At 36.4% G+C, this 18,233-nt stretch overlaps 1 protein-coding gene across 5 annotated transcripts; it reads right to left on the reverse strand.

Moving 5' to 3' along the window:
• Positions 1-590: 590 nt before the first annotated feature.
• sytl2a (synaptotagmin-like 2a) lies at positions 591-17,894 on the reverse strand. Of its 5 annotated transcripts, none has more exons than XM_027150429.2 (18): positions 17,651-17,892; positions 15,479-15,674; positions 13,672-13,823; positions 12,666-12,789; positions 11,668-11,722; positions 11,405-11,594; positions 7,152-9,101; positions 6,621-6,722; positions 6,402-6,455; positions 5,780-5,865; positions 5,243-5,359; positions 4,971-5,140; positions 4,382-4,484; positions 4,112-4,270; positions 3,741-3,837; positions 2,604-2,700; positions 2,303-2,508; positions 591-1,328 (listed from the first exon to the last, which is right to left on the reverse strand). In XM_027150429.2, exons 2-18 carry the CDS (start codon positions 15,574-15,576, stop codon positions 1,192-1,194), a joined length of 3,897 nt encoding a protein of 1,298 aa, XP_027006230.2. In that variant the 5' UTR covers positions 15,577-15,674; positions 17,651-17,892; the 3' UTR covers positions 591-1,191. The 5 variants fall into 5 exon arrangements, with proteins under 5 accessions (XP_027006230.2, XP_047660986.1, XP_027006246.2 ...); XM_047805030.1 differs by lacking the exon at positions 17,651-17,892 and adding an exon at positions 16,084-16,140; XM_027150445.2 differs by lacking the exon at positions 5,243-5,359 and having other exon boundaries at positions 17,651-17,894.
• Positions 17,895-18,233: the final 339 nt, after the last annotated feature.

An 18,233-nucleotide genomic window follows, 5' to 3' on the forward strand; every position in this document is an offset into this window, starting at 1 on the left:
CTTCTCACTCTCTAAAATCCTGTTGGACAAACTCCACTTCTGTTTCTCTGAGACACTTCCACACCTCCACAGCCATGTCATCAGGACCAACAGCATTTCCACTCTTGATTCTCTTCAGATACTTCCTCACATCATCCTTTCTAATCTTTGCTATTTCATGCTCTACAATATTCACCTCTTTCTCTCTTTCCCTCTCATTTTCCTTATTCATCAGTTCCTCAAAATAGTCCTTGCATCTTCTCTGCACACTCTTCTGGCCTGTTCACACCTTTCCATCTCTATCTTTAACCACCCTTATCTATCGCACATCCTTCCCATCTCTATCTCTAAGTCCTTCTCGCCTTCCCTCGAGTCTAACCTGGCATATGACTATCCTACTCCGATAATCATCTCTTCATCTCTTTCTGAAATGATTTCTTTTAACACTATATTTTATAATTTGCAAAATTTATATGGATTTAATACCAGCATTATTCATTTTACTGATGTAATTTATATTGTATTCCCTTTTCTAAATAATATAAAACAGATTTATCTTTAGAAGTATTTAATAAAATGATCAAATAACAGGAAACACCATTTTATCTTAATCTCACTGTACATTTAATATTTATTCAAACTGCTTTAATAAAACGATCATCTGTACATCATCAGCAGAGCTATTTTAAATATAGTGCTCTGACTCGAACATTTAGTTTCCAATATGAAATGCAGTAACAGCTTCTTTGCCCACGGAGGAATGTCTCTATAATACATGTACATAATACATATTTTAATACTTTTGCACATTTTAGTGTTTTCCATCACATCCAAAAATTTGTTTGTTAGGGAAAATATCATGCGGGAATAGGGTTGCTAATTAGGGGGGAAAAAAAAAAAAAAAAAAAGCACATACATAAGACTATGACATAAGACTAATTTAGAATATGCTGTTACTTAGTTTAAAAACTGTCCAAGTCTCTGCTGCATTTCCTGACACACTAAATCATTTGCACGATTTATTTAATTTGTTAATGAAAAAATATAGATATACATTTATATACAACAAGAGGTAAAACATACAGTATTTTCAATACTCCTTGTTCCATTAACATGATCTCAAATGAAGGCGTGTATATTTAGCAGCGTGTACCACGTCCTCCAAATTGATGTTCTATAAGATCTTTTTTAAGCCAAACACTTGGAACATTCCTATCTTGCCATGATGAGCATCCTTAAAGGTATGGTTTCTTCAACCCATTCATTAGTTGATTCAATCATTCTTCTCCACAATGCAGATTCAGAAGCGTTAGAATCCATCCATTTTACATCAGTGCTGTGACTTTTACCTGGATAAAGACAGAAATGAAAACATTTATTTACAAGCATACACAATATACTACAATCAAATTATACTAGAGAACTATTCAATACTCAAGACTGATTAGTCAGAAGATTTTCATTAATGTTCATGTTTATGTGAAGGTTTATATTCCATCCATCCATCTTCTACCGCTTATCCAGGGCCGGGTCACGGGGGCAGCAGTCTAAGCAGGGACGCCCAGACTTTCCTCTCCCCAGACACTTCCTCCAGCTCTTCCGGGGGAATACCGAGGCGTTTCCAGGCCAGCCGAGGGACATAGTCCCTCCAGAGTGTCCTAGGTCTTCCCCGGGGCCTCCTCACGTTTGGACATGCCCGGAACACCTCCCCAGGGAGGCGTCCAGGAGGCATCCGGAACAGATGCCCGAGCCAACTCAGCTGACTCCTCTCAATGTGGAGGAACAGCGGCTCTACTCTGAGCTCCTCCCAAGTGACCGAGCTCCTCATCCTATCTCTAAGGAAACTCATTTCTTGTCCTTTCAGTCATGACCCAAAGCTCATGGTCTTTATTATAAGTTTATATTAATGTGCTCATTTTAATACTCTACTATTTTCTGTAAGCAGACATTTATTTCAAATTTTTTGAAAGAAGTCTCTGATTGTCAGTGCTTTTAAACAATATGTACTAAATCTAGCATTTAAAGTTTTTACTTCTGACAAACTTTAACTTCAAGAAGGAGGAAACACAAGAGGCTGGTAACTGTTTATATGCTATAATGTACATAACATGAACTAGGTTGTCTTGTTTATAATCCACAATATTACACGATGACCATTCTCGAATATGTAGAAGATTGTTAAAATGGGCACATTTGGGATGTGGTGTTAGAGTAAATAGGGTTAGTTGTAACATTACACTTAGTATAATGCTTACTAATGCATCCTTGTATTTTACCTAGCTGTGTACAAATGGTGGTGATTTTTAGCACGAGTGCTTCCCACCTGTTCCAAGGTTAAGTCTTGTGCCTCCTATGAAGCGATTACTGAGCCGATCATGGTCCCACACTGTGAGTTCAACACAGGTTTCTCTCAGGTCTTCTGGTCTGAGGCCTTCATAAACCATGGTGTGGTTGAAAACAGGGTTTGTTGTCCTCTTTACAACCCGAGTTTTCTGCCTTTTTTTCTCATGGCTGACTGGAAGAATTGAGCTGAAAGCCACAATATACAATACATGAACACACCACTATAGAGATGAAGCCATACCTATATAATTACACAGCTTGGCTACAGCATATACACATACCATTTCACAAATGGATCCATACTCCTTCTTATGGATTGTAGTTTCGTACATTCCTTTACCCAGACTTGAATCTCACCCGTCCGTGGTGTCTCATCACCTACAACCACAGAAGCAGTGTTGTAATGTAACGAAGTAAAAATACTTTGTTACTGTACTTAAGTAGAAATTTCACGTATCTGTACTTTACTTCGCTATTTAAATTTATGACAACTTTCACTTTTACTCAACTACATTTCCTAGATAAAATGTATACTTTTACTCCGATATATTTCCACTAAGCGTCTTCGTTACTCGTTACTACAAAATAAAATCAGAAGAAATGTGTGTGACTGCAATAAGGGAGGTTTGGAGAATCACTGCTCCTAGATTGCATTACGCAGCTCCGCACGCACTACGGAAAAGCACAGGTACGCGCAGCGTGCGTGCGCAGTCAGAGCTGGAGGCATTTATCTACAGTATAACGCCGGCAACCAAAACCAGTGAAATGTCACTATTCTTATTACCAGAGTTAATAGCACAAACAAAATATTAATGCAATATCAATACTAAATAAAAATAGCATTTATTGATTTGGTCTTGTGAATATTTGTTTATTAATGACTGCATTCATTGGACACACTGTTTGTAGAGAATGCACACATACATGAACTGATTTGATTCAAGACTGGCATCATTACATCATGCATAAAATTTTGGTGTCCACTTTTGGCATTTAATAATACCATAACTTTTGGCTTACTATGTAGTCATATAATATATAATATAAAACTCTTCTTGTTTTAAATTCTCACTGAGGGCTAAAAGCCCTAAAGATGAAACCCTATAACCGCCCCTGCTCTTATGCCTACTGAAAATCACTGAAATTTTACTTTTTACTTCAAATACTTAAGTACATTTAATATCAGAAAATTACTTTTGATACTTAAGTACAGTAAATATCAGATACTCTAAGACTTTTAATTGAGTAATATTCTAAAAGGTGACTTTCACTTCTACCAAAGTCTTTTTCTAGTACGATACTTGTACTTTTACTCAAGTATTGCTTTCTACTACTTTATACAACACTGCACAGAAGGCAGAAATGTATTAATTTCACATTGCATTTGTCTGCACAGCCAATGAAGTCTGAGAACTTACCTTCAGATGTCTGCAGAAGGAAACGCAAAGATATCCTCATATCTCCACACACATCCATGTTGAGGTTAACATGCTTTGGACTGAATGGTGTTGCAGTCTAAGACATATTTTAAAAAAGAATAGCCATTCATTTTTATATTTTTATAATTTTAACCTATTTTAATGTTTCCACAACAAACAAGTCTAAATAAACTGTTGCATTTTTTTTCGCTTATTCATAGGCTTTCTGATTTCCTTTAATAAACTATACCTACATACAAGCTTTACCTAACAATATTTACACAAACAGATCAGGAATTTTGTGAAGGATATTTTGAAGGATGCTTCGAAAGCCAGCATTTAAATTTTTTTAAGTTTTTAGAAAGCCTTACCCTTCCTATGAGGGTGCGGTCCATCATGTGTGTATTATTGTCCCACTCAGACAAATCCGCATTGACCTCCCCAAGAAAACTGTTCCTCCCAAACATGTCATTATGCCACACAGAGATGTTTAATGTGTGGACCTTTAAGCTCTCAAGTGGTATCTTATACTGTTTGGAAAGAAACACATATTGGTTTCAATGTGTTTTTAACATGTTAACAAAATTTAAAATTAAAAGTTAACAAAATATTACCCTGCAATTTTTAAAAACAATGCATACCCGTAAGATTTCGTTATAAGTAGGATTAAGAGTCTTCTTCTTCACAGAGGTTTTCCTCTTCCCCAGCTTTGCTTTGTCAGGTAAAAGATAACATTTAACATACCTGAACCATGAAAAAAAGAAGACATCACAATGCATTAGTTAGAACACACTAATGAACAAGCAGAAAATTTGTATCCATAACAAATCACACACACACACACACACACACACACACACACACACACACACACACACACACACACTATCTATATAAAATTATTAAGCCTATTAAATTCTTAGTATTCTTTCTATATATTAATGCTTACAATAAGCAAGTTAATTTGCCAGTATAACAACAAGAAAAAGCAAGAAACAAGAAAAATATCTAATAATAGGCATAATAATCTATCAATAATCTTATATTTGGTTCACTGTAATCGTATAATATAAATAATAGATCATTTTGACTATATTCAAGACATGTTCCCTTTTTTCCCCCTGTAATACTTATTAGTAAGTATTGTTAGTAAGTATGTTACATCGGAAATCTTAATTTTATAATAACAATGTCTCTGTTTTAAGGAAAAGATCACAACGATCCACTCACGGGTCAGAACGGTTCCTCTTAGGTTCTGCCGCAGCCAAATCTCTGCACTGGACTATAAATATGTGGAGCTCTCCCAGTTTATTCACATAGTTAATGGCAAATTGGATGGTTCCCTTAACCTCCACATGTCCAAAGTCTGTGCTGTAAATGTTCGTGACACTGCCACTGACCTTTCACATCAACATAAGTTACTCAACGTTATTCACTAAGACAGTAATGATGCATACTAACAAAGACAGTTTGTTACATGGGTTAAAATCTAAGGCACATACAGGAGACATGGAGGCGAGACCAGAGGAAGCACTTGCGTTAGTATTTGTGCTGCTTTTCCTCTGCCTTTCAGAATAGAAACTGTTTACTGAGAGACAGTCACTTTCTTTGCTGTTATCCTAATCGACACAGGAGGACAAAAGAAAAATGTACATGATGAATATAACTGCATTTACATGCTTCTAGTGATTCTGACTAAGTTTGTGTAACCTATTTCTATTACCGATGATCTTAGAAATGAAATCAATCATTGCTCGTTATTAATACAATATTCCATTCTAATTTTAAAAAGAAGGGAAGGAATAGTAGTAATTCACATGGCTCCATATAGTATGTAAAAGTGCAGCACATTAAGTAAACAAATTAAACATTGACCATTGATTTGCTGATAGATAATTAGACATATTAACCAGTAAAATAGCTCATGCTAAATTTTACAACTTATTTATCTGTATAAAAGGGTTAAGTTCCATTGATTTAAAGCATGCAGAACTTTTACCATACATTAAAATGGATGCTAGATCAGGTAACATAATTACCTGTTCGTGCGTGAAAGCAGGTACTGAGACACTCAGCCTCTTACTCTGCTCTGGATCCAGGACAGCAATGCTGAGTGAATCTGGAGCTGCCGACACCAGTCCATTAGCAGCAGATATAGTAAAGAGCACAGAGAAAGAAGAATATTTAATAAAGACACCCTAAATAGGTAGCAGCATTAGTCTGCCCATATACAATATGATACAATTATATATCATACTCTATATTATACATCACAATTAATTGTATAATCATATTGTATATGTATATACAATTAATTGTGATGTATAATATAGAGTATGATATAATTTTATCATATTGTATATGGGCAGACTAATGCTGCTACCTCTTTGGGGTGTCTTTATTAAATATTCTTCTTCATCTGATTAATTAGAAATATAACTATGTTTAAATTTCTTGAGCGCATGTGTTATAAAAGACTTGATTTAATCTAAAATTGTTATCTTTTAATTAACATTCATTTTCTATAATGGAAATGGCCTTCTTTTATGGAATCAATTAAACACACATGAAAGTTATGAATGTTTGAAAGCTCATTACCAAAGGAAAGGGATATATATGTTTCATGAGTCAAAGCTTCTGAAAGCTTAGCAAAATATTTACCTTCCTCCACCGTCTGTATTATGCCACTCCTTTGTTCATTTTTCCATCTTTCATCTTCATGGAGTTAAATAGAATAGCCAGAATGTCATGTAATACCAAACGCAATGTAAATACAGATGATTTCGAAAGTACATGTAGCATATACATTTAGCATAAATCCTGACATGACCTGATGGATCATGGCAGCCAATTAAAATGTTTTAGAGTCAGGGTGCTCACTTGAGGGTAGGGTTGCCAGGTCCTCTAAACTCTTGGAAATAGAAAGAGGTCTTATGGTTTGTTTTTGTGCTGTTCTTACTGGACTTGGTGCCTCACTGCCACCTACAAATTATAATGTCAAACTAGAAAATTAAAACATAGCTTAACAACTTCAGCATCAAAACGGACCACAGTTTAATACCTATACAAAATGTACTCTGGATGCACATTAGAAAATTATGGCAAAAATTATAAAATTACACAGTATTTTACCAATATGGTAGTTTTATCTAAAACATCAGTTTTATCAAAAATATTACATGACATGTACAGCTATAAAAAGAAATTGTACAAGTTGACCTTGTAACAGTTAAACACATGAAATGTTGAAATAATGTTTTAAAATGATAGAAAATTGTAAATATATATAGATGACAAATGTTTTTTGTAAAAAAAACAAAAAACAAAAAAAAACTTTGATTTATTATCTTTTCTAATTTTGCCAAAGTGATTATAGTCAATCCTGACTAGACCAAGTAAGTTAGCGCTCACAGGCTTCAGTTGATGTGCTGCTGGAGAGGGTGACCTCTGATTGAGCCTGGGATTGTAGAGAGTATGATATGTGCTCTGATCTCTTGCACATCTGTGCTCCAGCCCATTCTTGCTGGTCTGGTTGGTGTGAAACCTCAGATACATGTGTGGAATCAGCTACATTTGAGTGATGCTGACAGCTCAGTTGAACGGAAGACCTAGTTAGAGACGTTTTGCGCTGCAAGTCATCCAGCTGCATTTGTTGTGTCAGCACAACTGGAATCGCATCCTCGATACCTTTAATTGATCGTTTATTGGTGGTCTTTTGATGGATCGCAGGTGATGTTATCAGCTGTACAGAGGTTTGACCTTGTGAAACGGGTAAGAAACTGACTTGTTTACTATTGATGTTGCCTATGCAAACAGTTCCTTGAGCCTCTGACCTTCCAAAACGTGGTGAAGAGTGTGGAGATGTACGCTGGTACTCTATGATTCTCTCAGATGTATTGCCTGCAAAAGACAAGAGATGTTGCTCTGGCGTCTCAGCCAGCAATATGCCATCTTTCGCTGGACTTGACTCTTCGGTGCTTGACAGTTCATGTGGATACCTGGTGTGCTGTCCTCTGGGTATGTCTTTCAAACCTTTCAAGGGTGTCTTTTCAGTTGGATTGATATCTAAAGGAAAGGCTCTCAGTGGGAACCCACCCTGTCTATACTCCTTGACTGACTGTAAATCTCCAGACAACACTTTAGTCATGTGTCTTGTACTGAGTATTCTGGACTGCTCTAGGATTGTCATCGGGTCACCCGTTGACTGGTCACTGTGATCCTTTGAAACTGAAGTGAGATTTCTGATGGGGTATGGTGATACTGGATTACACTTAATGCTTTTACCTGAACCTAACATGCGTGTCCTAAATGGAGATCTGTTGTAAGGTGTAGTATCTGTGTCATCTAGAGGACTATTAACTAGGTCTCCTTTGGAACTTTGATTCAGTTTTCCTTTTGATGAAGCCTTTCTCTCTCCAAGCTCTCTGTTTATAGAGGAAATACTTCTCTGAGGAATTTCCACTAGATTTGGGCTGGTCGAAATTTTGAAACCTTGTTGAGAATAACATTTTGGCCTACAGTCAGGAGTGCTGATAGCGATCTTAGGAATACTTTTTTCTCTCTCCCAGCATGTCTTGGGATCACTGATGGTATTCTGCTCAGATGTTCTGACTGACAGAAGAGGAGAATAAATTTCCTTTAGTTTGTATACAGGAATATCACCAATTGGTTTAGCTGGTAGCTGACCAGTGTCAAAAGATGAATCACAAATATTTGTATATTTAGATTTCTTTGCTTTTGATGGGCTTACGTTCAACACTACCTTTGATATTTTTTGGCCTGCTACTTTGTCATCATTGGTCTCGATTTTTTTACTATCCAGTACATCTGGCCCATTGCTCCCACTCTCCCAAAAAGACACCAGTCTGGAAAGTCGATTTTGTGACACTTCTCCCTGGTATATGCGCTCTCTCTCTCTTTCCATCATAGAAAGAAATGAATTTTCTTCAAATTCTTCTGTTGTAATGTTTAGTCCAGAATTTCGTGCAGAACATCTTAAATTTATGTTGTCTTGTTTGTCATCGAGTGGACAACCAGGCAGACCCATCCTAAGCATGGTTGATAGTTTTGCTTTTATTTCTGACTGAATGCAAGATGTTTTTTCTGTGTTTGGAGTAACATGACCCTCTGGACCTTCTCTGTTCTCCTCTTGAAAGCCAGGCCATTTATTTTTTTTGCCACTGTGTCTGGACACCATTCCAACCCACCCAAGTACCTTATTGATGGAGCTTTCATCCTCCTCTCTTAATAGTTGGGATCGGCCCTCTTTACTCAGTTGACTGACCTTACCTCGATGTGTACGAAAGGCAGAGGGGTCAGACACCTGAGAGGAATGAGGTTCAGCAAGATCCTCATGATGATCTGCAGAATAAACAAGCAGATCAGGGAGAAACTGTGAAAAATATCACAAATCCAAGCTGACATTTCTTGATGCCTACTATAACCTTAGTCATAATGTGCTAAAAAAGCAAGATCCTGCATCTTCAAATATTTACTTTTGTACTGAGATATACTATGAATATGAAAAATGTCATACATAATTTAAATTTAAATTCAGACAGAATAAATTCACATTCCTGCAGGGCCAGTTCACCAATTCCCACTGATACATATTGTCTGCATACATACATGAACAGAAATATACATTAATGTGTTTTAAATGTGCAGCCAAGCAATTAGTATGACAAATGGGTTAAAAGACAGAAGAATAGATGTAATGCCACTTAAGCATTGTTAAAACTCTTAAAAACCTTGCATAATATCTTAATAATGAGCAGAAATTGGTTATGTTACTCAATAACACCTTTTAAACTGTATGTATTGTCCTAGCTGCATGTACAAGGTAGGACTGTTGGTAGTGCTTGTTCAATCCATTTCCTGCCCCTTTCCTGTCCATTACCCTTCCCCATTTCTTGGTCAATCACCTAAACAGAGTTATCAAAAGTGAATTACTCAGCTCTTTGAAACTGAAAATATCAGGAAATCTACAGCAGCACAGAGTATTTTTGCTTTTATGTTTTTTTTTTCTTCCTTTTCCTTAGTGGTACAGCCACACACCGCTTACATTTGTAGTCTCAACTTCATTTGTCTCCCCTTTCAGATTCTTGCCTATCCTGCACCTCTGGTCTGCCAGTTTCTCTGGCATCCATGATAATGAAATGCACCAACTTGCTATCTAAACACCCCAGAAAGAAGCATTCTAATTCAGAGGAGAAGAGAGGACTGACGGAGATTGCTGATGGGGAGGGGAATATCAGCAAAGTCGCAGCTGGAGCTCTGTCCTTACTCCTCTGAATTTCAACCTAATCAGTCATTTCCTGTCTATGAGTCATTGCTGGTATTCAAAAAACAGCCGTAGAAGGAATATAGCTGAAAATCTTTTGGTTAGCCTTAGGCATGCTGGGCTAACACTTGGTTATAAATGTTGGGACAAAATCTGAATAATAATGAGCCTTTCGGTAACCTTTCTGAAATTTATCCAGATTTTAGACAGAAACCCTGACTTGCATTTATATATAAATTTGATTAGAAATGAACAACTCTATGCCTGATCTTAGGAGTAGATTCTGGTCATACACGCCAGCTTATAATCATAACGAATGTCTACGTTCCTTTATATAATCCCCTCAGTATCTGGCTGCTTTCTTTTTTGACCGGATTTATTTATATGCTGATCCATTTTCTGTCATCACCACTTCTTACCCATTCCATCAACTGTCTACTTCCTTCTCAACTGAAATTAGAGTTTAATTTACAGTCCAGAAGTATATAGATTTTGTTTGCACTAGAAAACAAATATGGAATATATCCGTAAAACATATGACTAAAATAAATTTTTCTATTTGCGTGCGATCTCTTGAGAAGTCTTTTGGGCCACATACACAGCTGAGTAAAATGCATGCGAAAAGGATTTAACAGCTAAATTAAACACATCGCCATTTAGACCTAAGACTTAGCTCGAAGATTGTCTTGTTACATGTGATTTTGAAGATAAACTTAAGCTCATTGTTCTTTAAAAATATTGGCAACCCTGGAGTTATTGCCTACATACAGGTGAGTTGAATAATTCCTCTTCAGAGCCCAGAAAATCAAATGAAGCACATGCATAGTCCATTTCTAATACGAATATCTTCCCCTTACATAAATATTGACGTAACCTTATGGCTTAAGTCGCCAACTCTGAATACGGCGATCATAGACACAAAGATTAATGTTGCATGGAACAGATGAGAGTCACAGAAAACATAAAGTGCATGCTTGAGTTAAATAGCCATCCCCAAAACCAAAAAAAAACCCAGACGGTGTTCACACGTAGCATTCAGTGGAAATCAGTCAATCAAACTTACTGTGTGTGAGCAAGGAAAACACTCTGACTGTGTGTTCTTCGTGTCAGCCGCTCCAGCAAAAACACAACAAGTTAATTATGTATTGACAGCACAACCTAACAGAAGAGTATACAACAGCCTTCAAATGCTTTCAGTCAAGTTAACCGCAAAATATTGACGATTTGAGGGCTGCCATTTCATGGTACATAAAATAAAATAAATGTTTGAGATGGACTTCCTCTAAAATCGAGTTTAGATCATTATAAGATGGAGTCATAGCATCACAGCACAAACTACATATTTTTGCAGCAACTTATAAACAATGAGTGAGATTCTCACCCTCAGCAGGGATCTGTGATGTACACTTCGGTTCAGCCCATACCGACAGTGACCCCTCTGTTGACTGTTGGTTTGCAGGAACCTTTTGCATATTCCCTGGTATCTGACATACACCAGTTTGAAAATGTCCCTCAGTCTTTACATGAGATTGTGACCCTACCGGTCTGGTGTTGAAAGGATTCGGTCTAGGCTACAAAAAAAATATCATTAATAATTTTGCAGCATAAAAAACCTCATTAAAATCTTTTTTTTAATTTATGTACCTTTGCTTGAGGGTGTGTAGAAGTTTTGTATTCTGCAACTTCGTAGTGATCGTCCCTATTAAAGGAAGCCATGATTAATGTCAACAATATATTCAGTAAAAAGTAATGTGTATTAAGCCATGCTGTGTTAGCAAGCCACTCTATAGAACCATTTATGACTGCAGGGCATTGTAATAAAATATTTGAAACATTATGTATTATATAAACAGCACTTTCTCAATTACATTTACAATTAGATCAAGCGAGCATTTAAATGCACAGTTTTAAGTTATTGAGCCTCAGATTTAAAAAAAAAAAAAAGAAAAAAGAAAAAAAAAAGAAAAAGAAAAATAGCTTTGATATACAATATACTGTTGCCATAATAGTTAGTGGTAGCTGTGATGGCCCTGCTATATTTGCTACAGACACCACTTCTGTGCAATCAGTTTGTACACCCCTTGATATTCAAGGAAAATGATAAATTGTTGAAAAATAGTTAGAAATGTAATCTATGTTATAAAAAGTCTAAAAGTGTTTTCTAAAAGTGGCATGTAGACCTAGAGTGCTATTCATATTCACACACACATACAGTATATACATACACACACATACAGCTATTTCCACTTTTCTTCCTCACACACAATTCTAAACGCGAAGAAAGTTGCAGGAGATTAAATTCTTTCTGTCACATGCTAAGCATGACCTGTGGGAAAAGCTTCTGTGTCAGTCATGGGTTGTTTCAATGTTATTCAAGGAGATAAAAATTTGACATTAATATTTCTGAACATTGACAGAACAATGAGATTGCTAAAATATTCCTGTTTGTGCTTAATGTACCGACTTTTCAAGCTACTGCTTCCCTAATGGCCGGATGTTGGGCCCATGTGAGGTGCTGAGTGAGTCTCTAATCAAAGAAAGTGGACTTTGTGTGAGTCATACTGCTTAATGATATCGGAGAAACCAGCCTACTAAAAGGATTTATTTTTGACAAAATGACATGTCTGAAAATAAAAGGTCACCTGTTATCATGTGCAGATGTTGATGGTTCCCCTATTATTCCAGACAATTCGGGTGGGATAAAAATGTCCTTGCTTTCACTTTTCAAAAAGCTAGACGTTCTCGGCCAGATCTGTGTGAGCTCCTCTGAAAGACGCACATAAATTGGGTAAACAGAATACAGAGTAGGTCAGATACACACATATATGTCGTTCAAGAGAAGCCCACTGGTCACAACACACTGAGCAGTATCTTGGTTTAGCAAATCATTTCATCACAGATAAATTTGACATTTCGGGCAGCTTTGACAATAGCAATAGCTGGGTGCAAGACAATGTTCACGTATATATACGCTTTTTAGTAACATCTAATTCACAGGAACGTTTGTTATATATGCCGCACTCTACACTCTAAGGTATTTGACATTAATTAAAGGAGACACCAGTGTAAAGCTTTGTAACGAACTTCATTACAGAGAAATTTGAGCTACATCATTTTTTGCATTAACTTAAAAAGACACACACAAAAAAAAGGGAGGCTAGTAAGTGAACAAGAATGAACTTGTTTCCCAGGCATTCCACAACAATAAATGGGTAAAAAGTATGACTTGTTCTTTTATAATAAAAAAAAAATAGAACTGATAAGCTTTGACCTCACATATCACACCACCCCTCCTATCCTGGGAAAACAGGGGAAAAGGCACATACTTGGTTTTTTTTTGTGTTACTGTTTTTCTGACTGAGAAAAGACTCTTGGAGGGCACACAAAAAAGGCTGGAGGTTTTTATATTCATGCGGGCACAAACATATGATGTGAAACAAATAACTGTAACTGTTACCTGTACAGATATTGGCACCATGTTACAGCCCTAGAACACCCCTGTGCTCTGGGATGTCAAATACCTGTGTAAATAGTTGCCCTGTAATGCTTTGTTTAAAGGTGTATTTCTGCTGGTATGAGGCAGAGGCATGTGATCAGTTCCCAGAACTAAAGAGAGAGTCGAGGCAGTGTATCTTCTGGCACACTCACTTATAGTCACAGGTTTCCTGCGCGACATGGAGGCTCTAATGATGTCAGAGCCATGTGTCTTGTCTCGGTGTCTGTTTGACTTAGTCTCGTAAAACCATTCTCCTGTAAGGTACTTCAGTTTCTGCTTATCTCGCTCAGTTTTCTGCAGCTTTCTGTATGGAGGAGGGAGAGATACATGTTAGAACTGAGACTGGCATGTTTTAACAGAGACACTGATACTTTATTATTATTGTTACTGGCACTTTTCTGTGGAACAGCTGCACTAGAGATATTTAAACAGTGCGAGGCTCAGGGTACTCAGCCAAGCATCACGGTCTGTTGGGGTTGTTTCCACAACACCCAAATGTTTCCTCATACGACAAATAGTACTGCAAATTAAATATGTATCAGAAAAAAAAAAAAATCACAAGATCATCATTTGTTCAAGGCACTAACATTGTCAGAACATCATTGTCCACTTAAAGTTTGCTATGTTTGTGTCTTGTGTCTTAACTGAATTAAGGCAAGTCAGAGATCTTTATTAATTTATTTTATGGCATTATTTTCCATCTTCAGGCACCGACTAACTCTTCAGTGAGCTGCTCTATAATGCTCCACTTACTGTATTCGTTGCTGTCTTGGTGCTTTCTTTCGCAAAACAGCGTACACATGAAGAACTGAATATACAAGACTTAAGTATGTGACTCCTGGAGATTAACCTCTAACTTAATGAGGCAGGTTTACAACGATGTCAGTATGGAAAATTCCAGACATTCTTCCTTCATTCTGCACTGAAGATGAAAAACTCTACAGCAATTGAAGGATTACATCGAATAAAAATCTACTGTGACCCTGAACATGATAAAGCACTAAGCAATGGTGAATGAATGAAAGAACGAATGAATGAATGAATGAATGAATATTAAATTCACACACACTCAATCCACAACCAGGCAGGTGGTCTGGGGATAAGAAAGCTGCTTAAAAGCCTTAGAGATAAAAGGCAACCTCCAGAATGAAGAAAATAACAAAGTGCAATTATCTGTAATTTGGAGTCTTTTGATTCGATAAGAAAAATTGTGAGAAACTTTCCTGGAGGCAGCCAAGCTCTGGACGTTCATTAACTAATTTCATTTCATGAAGTTATTAAGTGGTTTCAAAAAGGTGTATGACTGTGACAGTAATTCTTGTTTTTGAAATTCAAATCACAGCTCTGAATTAATGCACGTAATCTAATGTATTATTGTTATTATAGTAACAGCTCATTCACAGGGACTTGGATAGTGGACCGCCAACATAATCAAAGTGTAATAATACACAATTTTTTTCTCAAACAAACAAACAAACAAACAAAAAAGTTCTTTAACCTTAATTATAATAGTTGATATTGTGACACTTTCACAGTAAGGATATGCGTTTTTTTAATGCTTATTTATGGAGTCTCCAGTGAATGGGTCTCAGGGACTTTGTAACAGTCTTAGCTGAAGTTGTTCCTTCAAGTTTCTGCCACAGAGACGTCTGCAGGGCTGAGAATTAACAAAAAATTCCTGCATTTCTGTCTTAATAACTTTGTGATAATGTGAGAGAAGCCATGGTTTTAGCTGCTGTAATGCAAGCAATAACATTAAATACTATGAATGTGCCACAAAATTAATGTAACTATAAACAGATTAAAAAAAGTCATAAGCGCCATATCATAAGTGCATCAGGCCACATCCCACCACACTGGTGATTATTATTTTCCTTTAATAGCATGCATAATAATAGCATTGTGTTTAAACATCTAAAGCCCAAACATTCATCCGAGCCCTTATGGTGTTTCACTCACTTTATTCGCTGCTCTTCTTTATGTTTCAGCTCAGCATCTCTCTTCAGAACAGACAGGATCATCTCCTGCTCCTCTTCAGTCAGGTAGCTCAAATCCATCTTGTTGAGTGCAGGGAAAAGATTTTCGATCACAGACACAGCTACAGGCTCTGGTTCTGCATGTAGGCTGAGACTGTTCTGGGATCAGCCTTCACACGCTGTTGATGATCAGATATCTTCAGGTTAAGTTTACAACAGACACAGCAGCATCGCTAAAAATTAAACAGAGGCTTCAGGAGCGGTAACACATCGGATTCCTTTGTCCATACACGTCTGGATAACGTGAAAAATCAAGAGGGAAATATAGCAGCAATTCAAAGGAGAAAAAAAAATGCAAGGGCTGTAGCTCAAACAAACAGCTCTGCATAAATAAATGATTGAGATTCATTATAGAAAAAAATTACACAATCCTATTACCAGTATCACATGAATCATATAATGGGCTTCTAAAAGAGTTAACTGATGTTCATATTCCAGTATAAAAAAAAGGTTATTACATATCAGTCACATTGCAGCATAACATTAAAGATTTTACATGGAGCATGTGATGTGGCATTACCAGCTGACCTTTAGAAGAAAAATGTAAACCACTGTGGCATGCTCCAAAGTCTCTTCTCTTGTTTTCTGTATACAAAACTTTAAAAGGTCAGCCTGAAAAGTGTATAAATGTCTGGACAGTACACAGCGAATGAGCCAAAATTCCATCCGTAAAAATTGTGTTTATTTGAGCTCCTCAGAGACAACCACTTACAATCAGATTTGCGTCTGTTGCTGAGTTCTGATTAAAGGATAAATTAGATTGGAGCACGGCCAATCAGGCAATATTTAAAACGCTTTTTTTTTTTTTAAGTTTAAAAGGACATGAGCTGCAGTGCAATTCCCCTAAGAAGGAAGTGCCAGCGCCAACTACTCTTTCCTGACTCACTTCCACAAGTCTAAACAAAGTGCTTTTGACAGGATTTAGCAAAATATAACAGAAATATGTGTGTCCTTTTTAACCTTATACAATGTAGAAAGATGGTTATTTAAACCTTTAAACAGATTTTATTTAAAAATTGAAATTATAGATTCCTGGGTATAGATATGCTGTACATTGCTGTAATGCAAATATATAACAATATTTAAAGTAATTTAGATCATTTAGCTAAATTTGCACCACATTTACAAACGAATAGAGTATAGAGTTGTAATGAAATGAAAGCAACCGATCCAGTCTGAGGAATAAAGTATAAAACACACTGTTTACAACCGAGTTCTTCCAATACTGAGATACAGAGAAAGATCAATATGCGATGATAGTTTAACTATGGGGTGTAAGACATCCCTAAGGTGGAGGAGAGCCTGTGTAAGCGTTCCACATACTTTATTAAAATGTCCTAATCTTCAGTGTCTTGAAGATTGTCAAATACATTTATATTCACAAAGAAAGCGCACTGCAAATATATTCAGCATATCCATAAGTATTTCATTGTAGGTATACAGCAGGTAAGTGGTTTCACAATGATTTGTAGCATAACTACAGTGCAAACTGCAGGAATTCAGATCATTTAGAAGAACATGTTATGACAAGAGACCTCTAGCAACTCGTCTGTCTGTCTTTCTGTCTGTCTGACATTTGCTGTCTTTCCATCTCTCACACACATCCTGTAATAAACGTCAAGGCCTTCGTTAAATACTTGTTGACGTCTTTAATGTATTTAGGAAAATAATTCTTGAAATGATCTAATAAATAAAGCCTTTTTTGTTAAAATACGTGTTTTTTGTGGTTTATACAACATTGGCCTAAGCTAGAATGTGAGGAAATCAATATAACTGTTTTTTTTTCTTTTTTTCTTCTAAATTGGTATGATAAGTGTAGTTTAGAAGCATAATTTAGACAATTTAAGTCTCCAAGACTCACCATCACAATAATAATAATAATAATAATAATAATAATAATAATAATAATAATAATAATAAATCTCTCAGGGTTATTATGGCCCATACGTGTTAAAACATGGGCATTTGTTCTTGTTACAACATGTTGCATATTTTACTATACATGAACAGCATAAGCAGCTTTTACCTCTAATCCACTGCTTCCATGATCTACTAAGGCATTTGTAGTAAACAGAGTAAATAAGAGAAAGTTTACCTTAATGTCCCTCTGAGCTCCAATTTGGCAAACTGAGTAAAAAAGAGGAAAAGGAAAAGGATAATAGTACTAGGATTAAACATGTAACGCTGGCGAGCTCCTGAAGCTTCTGATCATAGGTGCTGTAATCCGTTAGTCAAGGGAAAAAAGTTTCTTATAATAAACCTGCCTTGCAACTCTACTAATTAGGCCGAATGGAGCAAACGCGCTCAGTGAAAAATCAGAGAAAAATCTGATCTCAGATCAGGGGAAATTAAGCAGCCAATCAGAACCACAGGGGCGGGCAGAGTGAAGCCAGACACGCCAACTACAAATTCTATACAAATCATCCTCAGACTCTCTCATTGTACTTATTTTCTGGACTATTTAAATTTTATTTTTAAATCTAATTTTTCAGATCATACTGTTCAATAATAGTATGTATATTTATTGGAGCCCTGGCCCTTTCATTCCTGCACTTTACATTGACAAAACAAATTTTGTCTGAGTTATTATGTATATAGGCTTTTCTGTTTTTCACCCATTGAACCAATTCAAATGACCAATCAAACAGATAAATAACTAGAACTCAATATAGATACAA

The sequence above is a fragment of the Tachysurus fulvidraco genome, chromosome 20 (genome assembly GCF_022655615.1).
Source record: "Tachysurus fulvidraco isolate hzauxx_2018 chromosome 20, HZAU_PFXX_2.0, whole genome shotgun sequence".
Lineage (NCBI taxonomy): Eukaryota > Metazoa > Chordata > Actinopteri > Siluriformes > Bagridae > Tachysurus > Tachysurus fulvidraco.

Bases quoted from the DNA above. Each gene is read 5' to 3' on its own strand.
- sytl2a (XM_027150429.2), bottom strand. From the start codon at position 15,576: ATGGATTTGAGCTACCTGACTGAAGAGGAGCAGGAGATGATCCTGTCT. The intron at 5,141-5,242 runs GTATGTGCCTTA...TTGATGTGAAAG, and splicing joins GTCTCGCCTCCATGTCTCCT to GTCAGTGGCAGTGTCACGAA. The intron at 1,329-2,302 runs GTGGGAAGCACT...GTCTTTATCCAG, and splicing joins AAGACTTAACCTTGGAACAG to GTAAAAGTCACAGCACTGAT.